Source organism: Schistocerca americana, chromosome 1, assembly GCF_021461395.2.
Source record: "Schistocerca americana isolate TAMUIC-IGC-003095 chromosome 1, iqSchAmer2.1, whole genome shotgun sequence".
NCBI classification, from domain to species: domain Eukaryota; kingdom Metazoa; phylum Arthropoda; class Insecta; order Orthoptera; family Acrididae; genus Schistocerca; species Schistocerca americana.
Window position 1 is genome coordinate 1,055,361,767 of NC_060119.1, and position 18,799 is coordinate 1,055,380,565.

The 18,799-nt window shown below is 41.2% G+C and overlaps 1 protein-coding gene across 1 annotated transcript in view; it reads left to right on the top strand.

The window, feature by feature from the left end:
- LOC124596249 (bone morphogenetic protein 1-like) overlaps positions 1-18,799 on the top strand; it is a 65,772-nt gene that overhangs the window by 22,575 nt on the left and 24,398 nt on the right. Inside the window, exon 2 of the mRNA XM_047135321.1 lies at positions 4,084-4,280. Within this exon, the coding sequence (XP_046991277.1) occupies positions 4,084-4,280 (197 nt within the window). The remainder of the gene's footprint in view (positions 1-4,083; positions 4,281-18,799) is intronic.

Sequence of the window (18,799 nt, forward strand, 5' to 3'; positions counted from 1 at the left end):
TTGTTTTTCCTACTTACTCGCATTAACTTACATTTTCCTATATTTAGAGCTAGCTGCCTTTCTTCACACCAACTATAAATTTTGTCTACGTCAACTTGTATCCTCCTGCTGTCACTCAATTTCGACACCTTACCGTGCACCACGGTATCATCAGCATATAACCGCTGATTGCAGCCCACCCCGTATATATAGAGAATCACCCTTCCTTGGGGCACACCTGACGATAGCCTTATCTCTGGTGAACACTCGCCGTCGAGCACAACATATTGGGTTCTGTTACTTAAAAATTCTTAAAGCCACTCACATACCTGTGAACCCATTGCATATGCTCGCACCTTCGTTGACATTCTGCAATGGGACACGATGTCAAATTCTTCCCTGGATTCTAGTAATATCGACAATGCCTGTTCCCCTTCATCCAAAGTCCGCAGTATATCATATGAGAAAAGAGTAAGCTGAATTCCGCACGAGCGAAGCATACTAAAACCGTGCTGATTCGTGGACATAAACTTCTCGGTCTCCCGAAAATTTATGATGTACAAACTGAGAATATGTTCGAGGATTCTGCAGCAAATCGATGTCAGGGATATTGTCTGTAATTTTGTATCCAGTTGTTAGACGGTATTAGTGAGATGTCTCCTTGACTGAGGTTTCTTGTTTTTGTTTTTTGTTGTTGTGGTCTTCAGTCCACAGACTGGTTTGATGCAGCTCTCCATGCTACTCTATCCTATGCAAGCCTCTTCACCTCCGAATAACTACGCAACCTATACCCTGCTGAATCTGATTACTGTATTCACCTGTTTGACTCCCTCTACAATTTTTACCCCCTCACACTTCCCTCCAGTACTAAAATGGTCATCCCTTGATGTCTCAGAATGTGCCCTATCAACCGATCACTTCTTTCAGTCAAGTTGTGCCACAAATCTCTTGTCTCCTCAATTCCTTTCAGTATCTTTCACAAGCTGTGACATGCGTGCGAATCGAACAGTGACTCGAATATAGAATAAATTTCCTTTACTTCACGTCTATGGTCACAAATTTTTTTTCAGTGCTGCTGACAAGATGACTCCTGCATTTGCTGTTATTTATATACATTTGACGATGCTGGTGCTGATTTCGTGTTTAACATTTGACGATGTCATTACGGCTCCAGTATATTTGGACATGTTTCTATAAAACACATCTGAAGATGGTCATTATGGACCGGAACCGCTGGTCTGATAACAAAAAAATTGTGGCCACAGACATGAAGTAAAGGAAATCTATTCAATATCTCCGTATTAGTTACGCTATCTACCAATATGATCTTCAGCATTCTTCTGTAACACCACATTTCAAAATCTTCCGTTCCTTCTTGTCTAAACTGTTTGACGCTCTTGTTTCACTCCCATACATACTTACACTTCAGATAAATACCTTCACAAAAAATCGTAACAGTTAAGTCTATATTCAAAGTTAACAAATTTCTTTTCTTCAGAAACGCCTTTCTTGCCATTGCCAGTCTATGTTTTATATCCTCTGCACTTCGGCGTCAACAGTTATTTTACAGCCCAAACGTCAAAACCTTACTAATGGTTCAAGTGTCTCATTTCCTAATCTAATTCCGTTAGCATAATCCGATTTAATTCGACTACATTCCTTTATTTGTGTCTTTCTTTTGTTGTTATTCGTCTAATGTCCTCTTTTGAAGACACTGTCCATTCCGTTCAACTGCTCTTCAAAATCTTGTTATCTCTGGTAGAGTTGAGAGGTTCCATGCCCTCTTTTGCGTGTCGCCTCTCATTTTCATCAATTTTATTAATGTTCTATGCCATTGCACGGTAGTAACAGACCGAATAAGGTTACTGTAATGAGAGTATTTGTACTGAGAGCTCAAAAATACTTTTCACTTGATTCCTATGCTTGTTGGGTTACTTCCGTGTGTGGCCTGTGCCAGGCGAGCATCGGAGGATGCGGCACACTGTATTTCCAGTTGGGGGCTGCACTTCTCCCAATTCTGGGGGATTCATACAATGGGCTTAAGCGCCTGGCGGAACGACTGACGTCGGTCGAGTTTCACCTATTGTATGCAGGGCGAAACGACCTGCGAGATGTCAGGGTGTCGCCGCAGTTTATGTGTTTACCGTTCCAGCGCGTCCGGAACGAAGACTCCTGGCACCGACTGACTACATTGTCCTCATGATTCTGAGAATACTTTTGCACCGTGCCCTGCTGGGTGCGACTGTCTGGCGCCGGATGGCCGGTGGTCTAGGCAGGGTGTTTTCGTAGCCGGTCAAACGGCAAGTTCAGTGCCCTCATCTGAATAGCAGAGGCATGATTGATCAACTTAGACTGAGGCTAGTTGACGTCATAATGCCCTGCTCGAAATTGGGGGTAACGGTCGCTATTGGCGCGAATGATGTTCTGAGACAGTGTGGGGGAATTTTGGAATCAGCACTGAATGCTGATTCGCGGTTTTCTAGGAGAGTAGGGAGTTGAGCAATGTTGGCTTCGCTCTTGTGTTGCGCGGGCGCAGTGGATTCGGGATCTGATCTTCGTCGGAGTCGGACAGTCTTGCGACTTGGTCGCTCGTTTTCGGAAGAACTTAGAATTCTCGGACAACCTTCGAGGCCAGGGGTTAAAACAGAGTTGCTGCACAACAGAAGTCGGCGCCTACATCATCAAAAAACTGCCTAACGACGACCTGCTACAAATTTCAGGATTAGTAACGTATTTTGCTGATCTGGCATTGTAGGACCTATGAATTTTATACCAAAGTCCTCAGCAGTACGCGTGCTCACTTTGCCACAAGTCTACCTTGCTTGTTTCTCCATGTGATCCCATGTGAGCTCTCACTACTAATAGTGATACTGCAATATAGTCGAGAAAGTAATATTTGATTGATTAGAACCTCCAGTCATTATCGTCAAGCTATTGCAGCACACCGTTTTTCCTGTTTCTTTGTGAGCCAGTGTCAACATCCTGGGAACCCACCTGGCACAAACCTTTTTTAACGTCAACACTTTTAGTATTCTGCAAACACTTCCTTCCCCTATCCCAACGTAGCATGACAATTCGTTCACACTGATGCGTCTGTCAGCAGTCACAATTCGTTAACTCTCTGCACATTGTCTGGAGTGTGTGCAGTACGAGGCCTGCCGCTGTGAGGACAATCCTCAATATTGCCGTGCCCGCTTTCATCACGTAACCTGTTTGCCCACCGACTAACTGTACTGCGATCGACAGCAGCATCTCCATACCCCTTTTTCAACCTCTTGTGGATGTTTCCCATTGTCTCGTTTTCACAGCACAGGAATTCTATGACAGCACGTTGCCTCTGACGAACGTCAATCGTAGCTGGCTCTTGAAGATATGCTGTGACGGCGCCACTCACGGGAACAGGTTCAACTAAGTTTGAAAACAAGCGGGAAGGATGTATGTACACACTGTAAAACTTTCACACATGCAGACTGAAAACTGTATTTTTACAAAAGTAGTGTGCATTTCTTTTGGAGTGACCCTAGTAATATTTAAGCCGCATATAATTTCATAGATATATGCAGAATCCCATTTCCTGTTGTTTATTATGATAATGTTCTCTTTTTTTCTCTGAGTAGATTATGATTTTTTATTAAATTATTGTGAGTGTGCACTCCTTATTTTACCACCTAGCAGGGCCCAGCATCATTTCCCTTCGTTACCGTTGTGTGCATAATTAATTAGGAGATAGGTAAGGAGGGGGTCGAGTGCATGTCTCGTTCTCATGCAAAATTCGTCAGAATTAAAGAGGTACAAACTCTTCTCCACCCCGGCACCTCGCAGAGTTACAATGTCATCAACAAACCTTTCTTTATCCCTGAACTTTAATTTCTACTCCAAATTTATCTTTGGTTCCCTTTACTGCCTGCTCAGTGTACAGATTGAATAACATCGGAAATAGGCTACAACCCTGTCTCACTCCCTTCTTGACCACCCTCTTTCACGCCACTCGACTCTTATAACTGCCGTTTGGTTTCTATACAAGTTGCAAATAGCCCCTTTTTTTATACAGCGTACTCGTTACTTGCTACCGCTATTGCAACATCTTGTGGCCTTGTTGTGCAGGAGCGCAACCTGGTTGCAGACGACAGCCAGCTGTGGCCGAACGCGACGCTCTACTACGAGGTGTCGTCAGAGTTCAGCGCAGCGCAGCGCAAGGCGCTGGAGGCGGCCATCGCAGACCTGCAGAAGGAGACGTGCGTCCGCTTCCGCCGGCGCACCACGCAGCGCACATACCTGCTGCTGAGGAATGCCGGCCGCGGGTGAGTCGCCACGACCGCTGCTGGCGCGTCGAGAAAACCAGTTACCAGATAGGGGTCAACCTGCAGCTGCGATCGCCCCGTGTTTTCACTCTCCACAAGTCAAACCAACCTGTCACCAACCGGTATTGACCTTCTTCATATTGGTTCGGTAGCCCTGTTTGCTGTAAGGCCACTCACTTGATCAATATACTACGATGGGTCGCACGAGCGTCCCTGAAACAATCTCCTTTCTAGACTGATTGCATTTCCCCAGTACACACTCTAACAAGGGAAGGCCACGACGTTTGGAACGCGGATTTAGTGTTAACTTCGTACACTCGTAGAACTCCATGAGGACAACAAAATATGCAAGCAGTAGCGCGTACTTCTCAAGTGTTAATTAGAAAATCGCAAGATAATTTCGGTCGTCAAATATACATCTGTGCGTGGCCATTTTAACCATGAAGCGGCTGCAGCCAAGTGGTGACGGCACGGTAGCTCAGCGTGTTCGGTCAGAGCGTTAACTATCCTGAGCGAACGGATCATTGAACGAACTGAACGGGTGTCATTGGACGTACGCCCTGAACAAATTCAATGAACAATATGGAACAAAATGTTTTTTTTTTTTAAGTGTTGGCGTTCAAGCCGCTGGGTCGAGTTCCGTTCAAAATGGTTCAAATGGCTCTGAGCACTATGGGACTCAACTGCTGAGGTCATTAGTCCCCTAGAACTTAGAACTAGTTAAACCTAACTAACCTAAGGACATCACAAACATCCATGCCCGAGGCAGGATTCGAACCTGCGACCGTAGCGGTCTTGCGGTTCCAGACTGCAGCGCCTTTAACCGCACGGCCACTTCGGCCGGCCGAGTTCCGTTCGTCATTTTCTTTATTATTTATATTAAAATTGATACAATGGGGAAAATACATGTAATCGGATGAACTTTTATTAAATTTACAATGTTATTTGGCAGTCTACTAATTTTTATTATCAGAAATAATGTAATGTTCGTAACTATCGATTACTAAACGACCAAACGAATAAAGTGATACTGAAATCCCTTATACGTGGAAGGAGCCCGAAACGACTTGTTACCTCCAAGTTTTGGCCGGCACAGACGGCTTTCGAAAGATGTACAACTAATCGTCGCTTTCACATTACGAGTACAGGTTGCAGGATGGTATTTTTCGTAAAAACATGGAAAACAAAGTTAAACGGCACCAGCTGCACTGAATAAATGCTATGTTTCCGCATACTCAAGGTCTTTTGACGTTTTCCGTGGAAAAACGCACCTCGTTAACATTTTCAAAAACCTCTCTTTCAGACGATAGTTTGGAAGTAAACCTTGCATAACGCAGTATTCCCTTAAAAATCGGCGCTGATAATTGGTTATGCAGTATCGAGTGTATTTTAATTAATAGCGTCTTCCGAGAAGCAATTTCTCGTTCTCTTTCGATTAAATACGAACAGTTTTGAAGACACGGACAAGCATACATTTTCAGTATCACTTTATGCGTTTGGTCGTTTACTACTCGTGAGTTATGAATATTATATTATTTGTGATAATAAAAATTAGTAGACTCCCAAATAACATTGTAAATGTAATAAAAGTTCATCCGAATACACGTATTTTTCCCATTATATCAATTGTAATATAAATAGCAAAGAAAATGACTGTGTTGAAAATTATTAAAAAAAAAACTGACGTACGGAACTCGATCCAGCGATCCAGCGGCTTGAACGCCAGTCACTTTTTTTTTAAAAAAAAAAGAAAAAAACATTTTTTTATATTGTTCGCTGAATTTGTTGAGGGCGGACGTCAGAATACCCATTCAGTTTGGTCGTTCATCCGTGTGCTCAGTTTTTTTTTATTAGAAACTGAAGCTAACCCTCTGACCGAACACGCTGAGCTACCGTGCCGGCACCACTCGGCTGCAGCCGCTTCATGGTTAAAATGGCCACGCACAGATCTATATTTGACGACCGAAAGTATCTTGCGATTTTCTCAGTAACGCTTGAGAAGTACGCGCTACTGCTTACACATTTTGTTGTCCTCATGGAGTTCTACGAGCGTACGAAGTTAACACTAAACCCGCGTTCCAAACGTCGTGGCCTCCCCTTGTAAGACAAAAAAGAAAACGACGCACAGCGAAGGAATTATCCGAATGGGGTGGAAACCAGTAGATGTGGTGTACACACACAGACAAACAAATGATTAAAATTTCTGAAAAACTGAATGAGGTATTCGAGAGAAGAAGCTCCACAAACAGAGCAAGTCGATAGCGCGTTGGTCCATCTCTGGCCCTTATACAAGCAGCTATTTGGCTTGGCATTGACTGATAAAAGTTACTGGATGTCCTCCTGAGAAATATAGTACCAAATTCTAATTGGCTCGATAGATCGACAGATTCCCGAGATGGTTGGAGGGCCCTGCCCATTATGCTCCAAAAGTTCTGAATTCGGGAGACACCTGGCGACCCTGCAGGCCAAGGGAGTGTTTGCCAAACACGAAGGCTAGCAGTAGAAACTCTCGCCATGTGTGGGCGGGCATAATCTTGCTGATACGTAAGCCCAGGATGGCTTGCCATGGAGGGAAACAAAACGGGGCGAAGAACATCGTCGACTTGCTGCTGCTCTGTAAGGGTGCTGCGGATAACTGGCAAAGGGATTCTGCTATGAAAAGAAATGTCACCCCAGACCATCATTCCTGTTTGTCGTGCCGTATAGTGGCTGACAGTCAGGTTGGTGTCCCACCGAACGGGGTGTCTCCAGACACGTCTTCAGCCTGGAATCTCTTTGACTGGAATATAATTGTCTTTGATTATGAGTCGTGCTTCAAATTGAGCCCCGATAGCTAGCGGATACTTGTCTGGGGACGCCCCAGACAGCGGTGGGATACGGCCCAGGAACCAGGAGTGATGTTCTGGGGGTGCCACTTCTTTTCATAGCAGAATCCCTTTGGTTGTCATCCGCGGCACACTTAAAGCACAGAGGTAAGTCGACGATTAAAAAAAAATTTTAAAAAATAAAATAAAAAAAATTAAAAAATGGTTCAAGTGGCTCTGAGCACTATGGGACTTAACATCTGAGGTCATCAGTTCACTAGAACTTGGAACTACTTAAACCTAACTAACCTAAGGACATCACACTCATCCATGCCCGAGGTAGGATTCGAACCTGCGACCGTAGCAGAAGCGCGGTTCCGGATTAAGCGACTAGAACCGCTCAAACACAGCGGCCGGCTCTGTCAGAGATTCCACGCCCCGATTTGTTGCCATTCATCGCACCCATACTGGCCTTATATTTCAGCAAGATAATTCCCCCACACATGGCGAGAGTTCCTACTGTGTGTCTTTGTGCTTGCCAGACCCTACCTTGGTCAGCAACATTATCGGATCTCTACCCAGTTAAGAAGTGCTGGAGAATTATTGGCAGGGCACTCCAACCTGCTCGGGATTTTGTTGATGTAACGCGCAATTGGACATCCAAAAACTCTATCAATCAATGCCTAGCCAAATAACAGCTTGCAAAAACATATTCAAATGTGTGTGAATTTCTATGGGACCAAACAGCTGAAGTTATCGGCCCATAGACTTACACACTACTTAAACTAGCTTATGCTAAGAACAACACACACACCCATGCTCGAGCGAGAACTCGGAACCTCCGACGGGAGGAGCCGCGCAATCCATGACATGGCGCCTCTAACCACGCGGCTACTCGGCGCGGCAACAGCTTGCATAACGACCAGAGGTGGACCTATTGAAACGTCCCCTTAGAAAAATTATACAAGACTGTGCTTTAACTGACACACAATATTTTTTTTTAGCGCAACGCAATCTGACTTTCAAAAATCCCTACAAAAAAAATGGCCCTGACTAACATTAACCTATGCGTTTCACAAATCGCTTACCTCACAAAAATCTTGGTTACTCCCACTACTGCAATACAGCAAGCGCCACTACTGCCAGCTAAATAAAAGATTCAAACTATGGAAGGCACTAACTACTGATAGGGATAGTTAGCAAATGAAAGATATTAATAGAGAACAAACAATGTATTTACCTTAATATCATCATAATATATATAGCAGTTCATGACAAATTACAAAACTCCGCCATCTCTCTCCCCACATCCACCACTGCTGGCGGCTCACCTCCAACTGCGCAACGCTACGCGCTGTTCACATCCAGCTGCCTAACACTACAATGGCGAGTATTACAACAATGCAAAGCAGCCACAGACTGCTACGTAACGTTGCCAATAAGAAAACATAAACAGCCTACTTACATAGCCCCCATGCTCCCCACAAAAAATTTTACAAATTGTTTTGGGCACTGGGCAATACATATTTGTTAAAATTTTTCATAATCGTAATTACAATAACAAAGAAATCAAATGCACACACTTATTGATACAATGTTGGTCAAAAGCTAAAATTTTCTCACAGTCCATAAAGATAGTTCTGATCATTCATCATAATAGTAATTACAGTCTTTTTTCACAAAGTTTCATTAGTAAAAGAAATTGCACACTGAAGTAGTGGATTTCCATGCAGTCTTGAAGAAGTAGTGTTGTCCTTCCAACGGAAAGACAGTGCTGACTCTTGACATGCTGACAGGTAATGGGCCACAACAGAGCAAACCCACAGCAGAGGCATTCGAAGTTTTGAAGAATATTGGTAGGTAGGTCATCACAGAGCAGACCCACTGTAGTCCTGGTAGAGAGTATGGTATTGGTGGGTCACCAGAGGTGATGATCCACTGCAGTCCTTGTAGAAATAATGGTATTTGTGGGCCATCAAAGATGCAGACTCACTGTAGTCCTTGTAGAAATAATGGTATTGATGGGTCATCAAAGATGCAGACCCACTGTAGTCCTTGTAGAGATAATGGTATTGGTGAGTCATCAAAGATTCAGACCCACTGTAGTCCTTGTAGAGATGGCCAGTAGCCATCTGTTGCGATCTGTTGCGACTGTGCAGGTGCACAATCACCATCGAAGAGTCTTGCGGATAATATAGCAAGTCCATAACCACCACTTGTGCACTCACAAAGTTTTTGGAATTGTCCTTAGAACCAGCAATGCTGTTATCCAGTCCCTTGCTGAATTATTAACACACGTGCAAACACTAACAGTCCCTACTTCGCACATATTGCCCATATACTATGACCAACAGAAATGTGTGCAGTGAAATGGAACTTACAAGTTACTTAATTTGATGACCTGGTGTCAATTACAATTTTATAACATAAGAAAACAATAACAAAGGTACAAAATACATCATTAAAGAAAATGATAGTGCAGATAACATTTGTAGTAAAACAGGCTTGACAAAAGAATAGAAATAAACATGCATATCAGTGTTACAATAATTATGACATAAGTATATACATAAAGATCAGAATAACTTTTGAAACATCAACTTCACATATGAGCATTAAAACAAAACAGAATAAATAATGTCTAGACACCTTTATGAAGAAAATAACATAGTATTTGAAAAATTCTACAACATAAATCTTATCAGCTAAACATATAAAGACAGGAAAAACACAAATACACAAGGGTACACAAACAAATAGCATAATAATGCAAGAGGAAAGGACAAGGTTTGTTTTACTGAAGTATTTTGCAAACAAAACTTTCTTTACTTCTTGGAGATCTCCCTTCATTCATCATTATTCCCAAAAAGTCCTATCTATACCTGCTTTCTGTATTCTATTCATATTTCTTTCAAAATAATTATTTCTCAGTGCACAATACTCATTTTTGCCAAATCTGTTTCTTATATCTTCTCAATGCGTTTCTTCCAATTCATCGCAACTCATTCTCTTATATAGTCTACCCCCTCTTAAGCTAACTTAAATCTACTGAGCTCAGATGCTAAACTAAGGGACGAGGCAATGCAGCAGCACAAAACAATTACCACAAACAGCAAGGACAAAAAAATTCAAATTTGCAAGGCAAGCTACAGTAAATCTAAATTACCAAGCAATTCAACATTACAACTAATAGAGGCAATGCGCAGCAAACAAGAAAAATAACTCAGTAGTAAACTGGCTTAGCAGAGTAACACAAATTCAAATTCAGTAACACTATGCCTGGCAAGCAGCATCAGAAAATGAAATAACTTATACCTAAACATGACAAAGCTCAAGCAGAAAAAATAGTACATTAAAGATAACAATGCAGACAAGGAAAATGTATAATCACATCTTAATGTCTATGTGGTGCACCACAAGAAGTTATTCTACCAAAAAGTTAGCAAGTACTTGAAAAGAAAATTATGAATGCAGTTCGTGTGAAGTTAATGTCATTTTGTGCTCCCTCATTTTTTTGAAAAAATTATTATTTACTCGATCTGTAGACAGAAAATATTTATATTAGTACATCTATAAAATTTTATTTTAACCAATGCTGCAGTGCAGCTAGAAGCTAGATATCAAATGAAATAAGCAACTATGTACAAAGTAAAGCATAAGAACATCATTCAGTAGTCATTAGGCATTTCATAAGTTAGTAGAAAAATCTCTCAACTAGAGAGACAGTAGTCATAATCAGGTGTATAGACATAAAAATATTTCTCGTCATTTCATTAGGCATTTCAGTAAATCATAAATTAAGAGCTCCACAGTGTAATCATATGTTATCAAGTTCGACCGTGTCATTTTTCCGATGCTTTCTACAAAGGAACGTCAATAGCGAGGATAATGGCCTCCCTTTTTTTTTCCACCTGTGCCTCTGGAAGGCACACGCTAATGGCCTTTTTTTTTTTTTTTTCAGGCGACTGTCGCCCAGCTGGGTGCCCACAACGCATTACGTGCAGGTGGTCACTTAACTTTCTTACCGAAACATTTACGACACCAGTTTCCGCTACAGTGACAGTCTCATATAAAAATATTTCACAGGTCAAGAATTTGGGTTACAAATCTGTAGAAACAAAATCCTATTGATATAACAGTGTCCAAAAAATTTTTGTCGGCATTGTAATACATTCACGCATTTACATACATTTCATAACTCTTAAAGTACGATTCTAGGATTCCAACATCCTTTTTCACAAGTCGGAGTCCCTAACCACTACTCATTATTCCTTACCTTATTCGTCGACACTTCTTCAATATTTCGTCATTACAGATATGTAGCATAATCAAATAGCTCATATAGCATCAGCTTACTGATCATAAACATACCGCAACAGCATAATACACATCGTCGTCGTAAAAATAACATCATAACACCTCAGTCAAATCTTGAAAACGTCGTAGCTTCCTCCAATAATTTCAAAACCTAAAAAAAATTCTCTGCTCATGTCAGTAGTGTCATTTACCTCAAACTTACTTTAAAAATCATGCTCCCTTAGCAAATATGTCATTCAAAGCTCTCATAGTATCACAATGGTTCCGAAAAAATATGAACAGTTCACAAAGTACAGACAAAATACAATTTCGTAAGTGTAAAGTTATACAACGATGTAATTACGTAAACATCTGTCACTGATGTAGAAAAAAATTGTTTGTTTCTCTGTCAAATAATCAGATAGCTGTGTAATTCTGTGTTAGAGAAATATGGTACCGATGTGTAAAGTTGTATAAGCAAATACCATATTAGCTAGGGCTCCTTGTGCTTGCCAAACACATGGTACACAAAGTAGGCGTGTACCCCCCTGAGGATAAATGTAATTATATCCTCAAGTGTTACAGATTACAGGAATGGAATGAACTGTATCACGGAAAACTTTCTTTGTAATTCAAAAATCTTGAAAAATAAATGGTTTAAGTACAAAATTGATCACTCAAATGCGTGCCCTGTAGCGCTAAATGTGCGTCTTACTGTAAGATAATTCTGTGGAAGTGTCGTAGTTATCGTCCTCTGTAAGCAAAGTTCTGCTGAAGTCAATGTACTTACCTCATCATAAACGAAAGTGAAATGCTTTGCGAATAGATATCGTAGTTATTATGTTTATTGGCGTGATGAAGAAATTACTGTGCTGTAACATATTGTTGTGCTACGGAAAAGGCTGTCTCATTGTAGCTATACCACAAAAGTTACTACTAAAACATGTTTTACTTTCCAGAAGAATTCAGAAAACTGTGCAGATATAAAACAGAAACACTGCAAAAGCAACATTGTAAATTGTCACTCATTAGTAGCGTCGTGATAAAATCGTGTAGCTGTCACATAAACTAACCACTGTGTCATCTGGTATCTCACAGAAAGTACTTTAAATCCAGAATGTATTTTCAAGTAAACCAAAATGTTGCATTAAAATCTCATTAGCAGTACTGGTAAATGTTCTAAGTATGTAAGCCTTACAGTCGTTACATAATCGTGCAACTAACAAGCAAGAATGTACACACACAATAACAATGTGACGTCTGTTCACTATAACAATGCATTCGTAATTTCTGTTTAAATAAGTTCTCTTGGTTCTTGACTGGATATTTAACTTCAAACACTGTTGCATGTTAACAGATACTAAGTCTGACAAACCATACTGGTAATGTAAAGTGAAAAGTTTTATGGCAAAGACAAAGTTAAAAAGCTGATTATCTTTCAATAAACGGTTTTACATGTGAAATGTGGTGAAAACCTTTATTCTTCCTAGTATGCAGAATTTCAACCTCAATGCAATTATCATGCGGTATACGTCGGTAAGGAATGCTAACATTTTTCTCAAGGTTAGCTATGTTATTTTTCTCTGAGCCACCCGGCGCACACGGCTGCCTGCGGTGCGAGTCATTGTCTGTTCCTTTGTTGGTGCGCGTCGTTATTGGGATTTGGAGACCTAACTTCTACAAATTCACTGTGATGAGAGGGCCCTGCCCTGTTTAAATCCCGCCAGTTCTGATGCAATTCAGGTCTGTCGTTTCGTCTGTCGTCATGTCGGTAGTTCCTGTAGTTTCTTGTCTGTCGGTTATGTGGTGGAGAATTTCTCCCGGAATCGTAACTGCGCGCTGAACTGTTGCGTCTGAAGTTATTCTGTCTCCCTTGATCATAATTGTTTTTGTTCCCATATTGTCTGTTTCTATGATTGTCTCTGTCATATTCATTACTACGGAAATGTGATCTTTCTTTGTAACTATTATTACTCTGCCAGTGGTTGTCATATGGGTGGTGTCTGTTTTGGTCACGATTTGCGTTGTAAGAATAGCCTTGTCGTGTCCAGTTATTATTTCTGTCGTCACGGAATTGTGACGGATGTGACCTGTAGTGATTGTTTTCCTGTTTTCGCATCCCGCGACTGTCTGTGTCAATTTCTAATTGTTGTAAGAGTCCCTGAAAAGCTTCAATGTCGTCTTTGCAACGTCCTGCTAAAATAATATGTCGTAAATGTTCAGGTAATTTGATTAAGCAAATGCGGATGAGTTCTGAGGGGCTGTATGGGTTTGACAGGTACTGATTCTTGTGCAACATGTCTTCAAAATATTTCACAAGACTGGAGAATTCAGATTGTTCGAAATGTTTCATCATTATGATGCTATGTTTTACTCGGTCTTGTGTAGCTTGAGACCAATACGCTGAGAGGAAGGCATGATAAATTTCTCCTTCACTGTGACAGCCGTGAATGACTGATCGCATTCTTACAGCTGGTTCATTCTCTAAGTAGCCACACATAAATTCTAATCTGTGTTCTAACGACCAGTTGGGAGGAAAACAATGAGTGAATTGATGCAGCCATGCTTGTGGATGAATGTCGTTGCCAGAATTCTTAAACGTTTTGAATTTACGTGTAGTAATGAACAGCTTATAGTGAAAATCATCATGTCGGCGAGTCGCATGTCGGTCATTGTTACATCGTGTCGGCGGTTCAATCTCAAAATTCGGTGCACATTGCCAATTTCTTTCATAATTTCCGAAATGCGCTGTGTTATTATTTTGTGGCTGTTCCGTATTTCTATGTCCCTCTTCCCGTATTGGGGCGCGAGTGTCCTCTGAAATACGTAATTCTTGTACTACTTGTGCCAACTGATCTTGCACTTCCCGGATTTCTCTTTTGTACTGTGTATTGATTTCATTTTGATTTTGTTTGAATTTTCTAATTTCTTCATACTCTTCAGTGTCAGTGAAGGCTACAGGGCCCGCATCTCGTGGTCGTGCGGTAGCGTTCTCGCTTCCCACGCCCGGGTTCCCGGGTTCAATTCCCAGCGGGGTCAGGGATTTTCTCTGCCTCGTGATGGCTGGGTGTTGTGTGCTGTCCTTAGGTTAGTTAGGTTTAAGTAGTTCTAAGTTCTAGGGGACTGATGACCATAGATGTTAAGTCCCATAGTGCTCAGAGCCATTTGAACCATTTTTGAAGGCTACAGGTGTTGTGTCATTCAGATCATCATCTACCTTTGTAGGTAAGTTAGTGAACTGATCTGAAAGTTCCGCTACTTTATCCGATAGTGAAATTATTTCCTCTGTATGTTTTTCTGAACCAAGTTTCAGAGTGTCCACTTGTGTTGAAATCGTATCTACTGTGTCCTTTAAGTTTTCTTGAGTTTTTGCAAGTTGCGTAACCGTATCGGTAGATGCAACTGAGTCAATTTTAGCTTGCAAGGTCTCATGATTTTCATGAACAATAATTTGCAGTTCTTTTATGGCTGCTTCGTGATTCTGTAATGCATTTTCATGCCGCGAAAAAATAGGTTGAAAATGCTCACAAATTTGTGTTTTTACGTCATTTTTTGACATTTCGATTCGATGTTATGTAACTCAGTAGTTAAGTCATCACGTGTTTGTTCAAGAGTTTGTTCCAATGAGTCTAACTTTTGAAGCTGTTGCTGTGTTTGTCTCTGATTTTGTTCCATCGTGTCTAACTTTTGAAGATTTTGTCCCATTTGTTTCTGATTTTGTTCAAGTGTTCTGTCTAACTTTTGTAGCTTTTGTCCCATTTGTTGCATTAACTGTAATAACAATGCACTGGTGTCTGAAACATGTTCCTCACTGCTTTTCCGCAGTGAATTTGCACCGGCAACATTGACATTTTGACAAGCAGAAAATGTGTCTTGACTTATTTGAGAAAACGGTGAGGACCCAAAACCTGAATCTGCAGTATTTGCAAGATTGTGTCCTGTCATTCCCGATTCCTGAGGAGAGCTGTTGCCGACCGATCGATCGATAATGCTTCCCTGTTCACTATTTGTTTTACTGTCTACGCCATTGTTTGCCGCTCGCTCCATTTCCCTATGCACTATTACCAAATTACTACTTTGAATGTCTGTTACTTCATTACACTGTGGTGCTGATAAGCTACGCTCGTCGTCACTATTATTTCTCAGTTTACTTTGGAGCCTAGTGTTACGTTTTTCACACGGCATTATTGTCACAATATTTCACACGATAACACAGAAAAGCACAATTTGAAGAGCAAAAATAAGAGAACACATTAACATAGCACTGAAAATAATATCTAGTTAATTGCAAGAGCAGCTGCGAAATACTTGCTGCAAATCTACATGCATGCCACAACTGTTTTACTGTACAACAATGAAAAACTACAACTACAAAGGAAATTCTCTCTATAATTACGCGCTGGCAATAAACAAAAACTACACTAATTACACAAACTACAAGAAAAAATCAGAAGATTCCAGTGAGGTATCCTCGGCTAAGGGTCGACATATGAAACGTCCCCTTTGAACAATTATACAAGACTGTGCTTTAACTGACACACAATATTTTTTTTAGCGCAACGCAATCTGACTTTCAAAAATCCCTACAAAAAAATGGCCCTGACTAACATTAACCTATGCGTTTCACAAATCGCTTACCTCACAAAAATCTTGGTTACTCCCACTACTGCAATACAGCAAGCGCCACTACTGCCAGCTACATAAAAGATTCAAACTATGGAAGGCACTAACTACTGATAGGGATAGTTAGCAATTGAAAGATATTAATAGAGAACAAACAATGTTTTTACCTTAATATCATCATAATATATATAGCAGTTCATGACAAATTACAAAACTTCGCCATCTCTCTCCCCACATCCACCACTGCTGGCGGCTCACCTCCAGCTGCGCAACGCTACGCGCTGTTCACATCCAGCTGCCTAACACTACAATGGCGAGTATTACAACAATGCAAAGCAGCCACAGACTGCTACGTAACGTTGCCAATAAGAAAACATAAACAGCCTACTTACACTATGCGTCACTGATTTTCTCAGTTTGTGAAGCTGTTTCTTTTGAATAAAACATCCAATTTTTCTGAACTTGTAACTATTTCTTTGTCTGTACTATGTAAATCATATCCACCGATTTTCGTCCTAATAAATCCTTGTTAGTGCGTCTTTTTTTTTTCTTTTTTCGAGTGTGCCACCTATCAATCGAAGTCTGCCAGCGGCAATGCCTATGAGTAAGCCTATGTGGTCATTCCATTTCATAACTACATAAACTATTACACCCAGGTATTTCTATGAGTTGATTAAGCCCTGTGTCATTCATGATTCCCTGGTGCTGTACTCACAGGACACTATGCTTTTGCGGCTTGTGAGGTGCATTTTACATTTCTGAATATTTAAAGTAGACTGCCAATCTTTGCACCTTATCAAGATCTGTGGTCACTATTAACATTTGCTGTTGCATCGTTAATACGCAGCGAGAATAGCAAGCGTCCCAACACACTTCCGTGGGGCACGCCTGAAGCTACTTCTACATCTGTCGACGACTCTCCACCACAGGATAACACGATGCGTCTTCCAATCAAGAAATATTTATGTTTCACCCACAGGTTTTATCTGTTCTCGTGTAGTAAAATATTTAAGGCACATAACAAGTACGGCACACTATTATCGCTACTCTTAATCGCCCTATGTATCCAGTTATGTCACCTAGCCTAGATGAATATCAGAGATTGTTCAGTGTTAATCTCATCATGTTACATCAACTTCAGTCTGTTTAGTATTTCCTAACTCACCCTTCCAATTTCACACTCAGGAACAGATTACAGTAGACTAATCATGCTACACCAATTGTTCCCCAACTAATGTGATTTCGTTGTGTGATTTCATTGCAAGAAATCAAAATTCATGCCTCGATACAAGAACTAGAAGGAGCAGGCAGTTTCACCATTTTCTCTGTTTACGTGATATTAGTAATGCCTTATCTCTACACGAAAGGGACACAATGAAGTTTGGCGATATCAGATAACGTTGAACACTAATAATTTGATATATTGCACGCGCAACGGTCTGTTTCGTTAACTTCAGTGGTAATCAACTCTGAAACGGCGCAACCTACTGAATTCTTTTCTTATCAGTTATTTATCAGAATAACATCCCCTTCAACACCCTTACAGGCCTTTCATACTGGTTCTGACCAACCTGTATACGTATAATCAGACCACTTTTATATCCTTGGTGTCTTTTGTATCATAAGATACCACATGCCGGTTCTTACTTTCACCTTAGAACAATCCCAATATGAAACAGAGGCCATATTTCGTATCAGTAAAGTTCCTGTCCACAAATTCTGAGATCAGTTCAGCTGTTCAGTGTGAACCATGTTTCGATCGCACGGGGGTGTTGCTTAGCGAAGCGAAATGGATATGCGGCCTAGACAATGACGCTTGAACGCCACGTACATCTCGTTACAAATGGTCTATTAATGCACGCGACCTTGAGGTTGCGTGCTGAACTCACATATGGCGACATGTGCCTTTCATATCGGGCTAGCCCTGCGTGTTAAGCACAAGACTACTAATTCGCATCTATATAATTCTGCAATGACTCGCGTAATATGCTTATCAGAAACCGAATACGCAGTCAGAACGAATTTATTAGATCTCCCAGTCTCAAAATACGGTAGCCAGAGAGATTATTTTAATTTAAAAAAATAAATATGCTGTAGTGAGACACGACGGGAGCGTTCGACGACGTTTTCTTTTCACTACTTTTCGTTCACTATCCCTAAAGGTAAATTAGGCTGTTCCAGTTTTGATCTGTTGTAGAGTTACGAGTTACAGTTTATTTTTCAGCCTAATACCGGACTAGCTGATAGTGCGGTAGAAGGACTCCTAAGTGGGAATATCTGAGAGGTGCTTTGCATTCCCGGAATTTACCTTACAATCGAGATAAATCTCCCGGAAACCTTGCTCGGAACTGGGGGATAGGACTTATTTTTAACTGGATCCTGGGGCAATCTGTCCCACATAAAAATTGTGAAAGCCTAGTCTCTGTGTCAATGTAATTCTTTATGTGCATAAAGTGATGGGTTGTTGACTTGCTTGGCATGTGCAGTAGTACCTAAGTCGTTCCCGATTGCAGGTATCAAGCCAGGTGGCGCAGCGGTTAGCACACTGGTTTCGCATTCTAGAGGAGGACGGTTCAAATCCGTCTCCAGCTACCCTGACATAGGTTATCCGTGAATTCCCTAAATAGCTCCCGGATGGTTCCTTTGAAAAGGGGCACCGCCGATTTCCTTCCCCCTCCTTGAGACAATCCGGCCTCGTGCACCATGTCCGGCGACATCGACGTCGATGGGACACTAAACCCTAATTTTCTACCCTTCGATTTCAGGCGATGCGATCAACGGTTCTGTCTGTGTGTG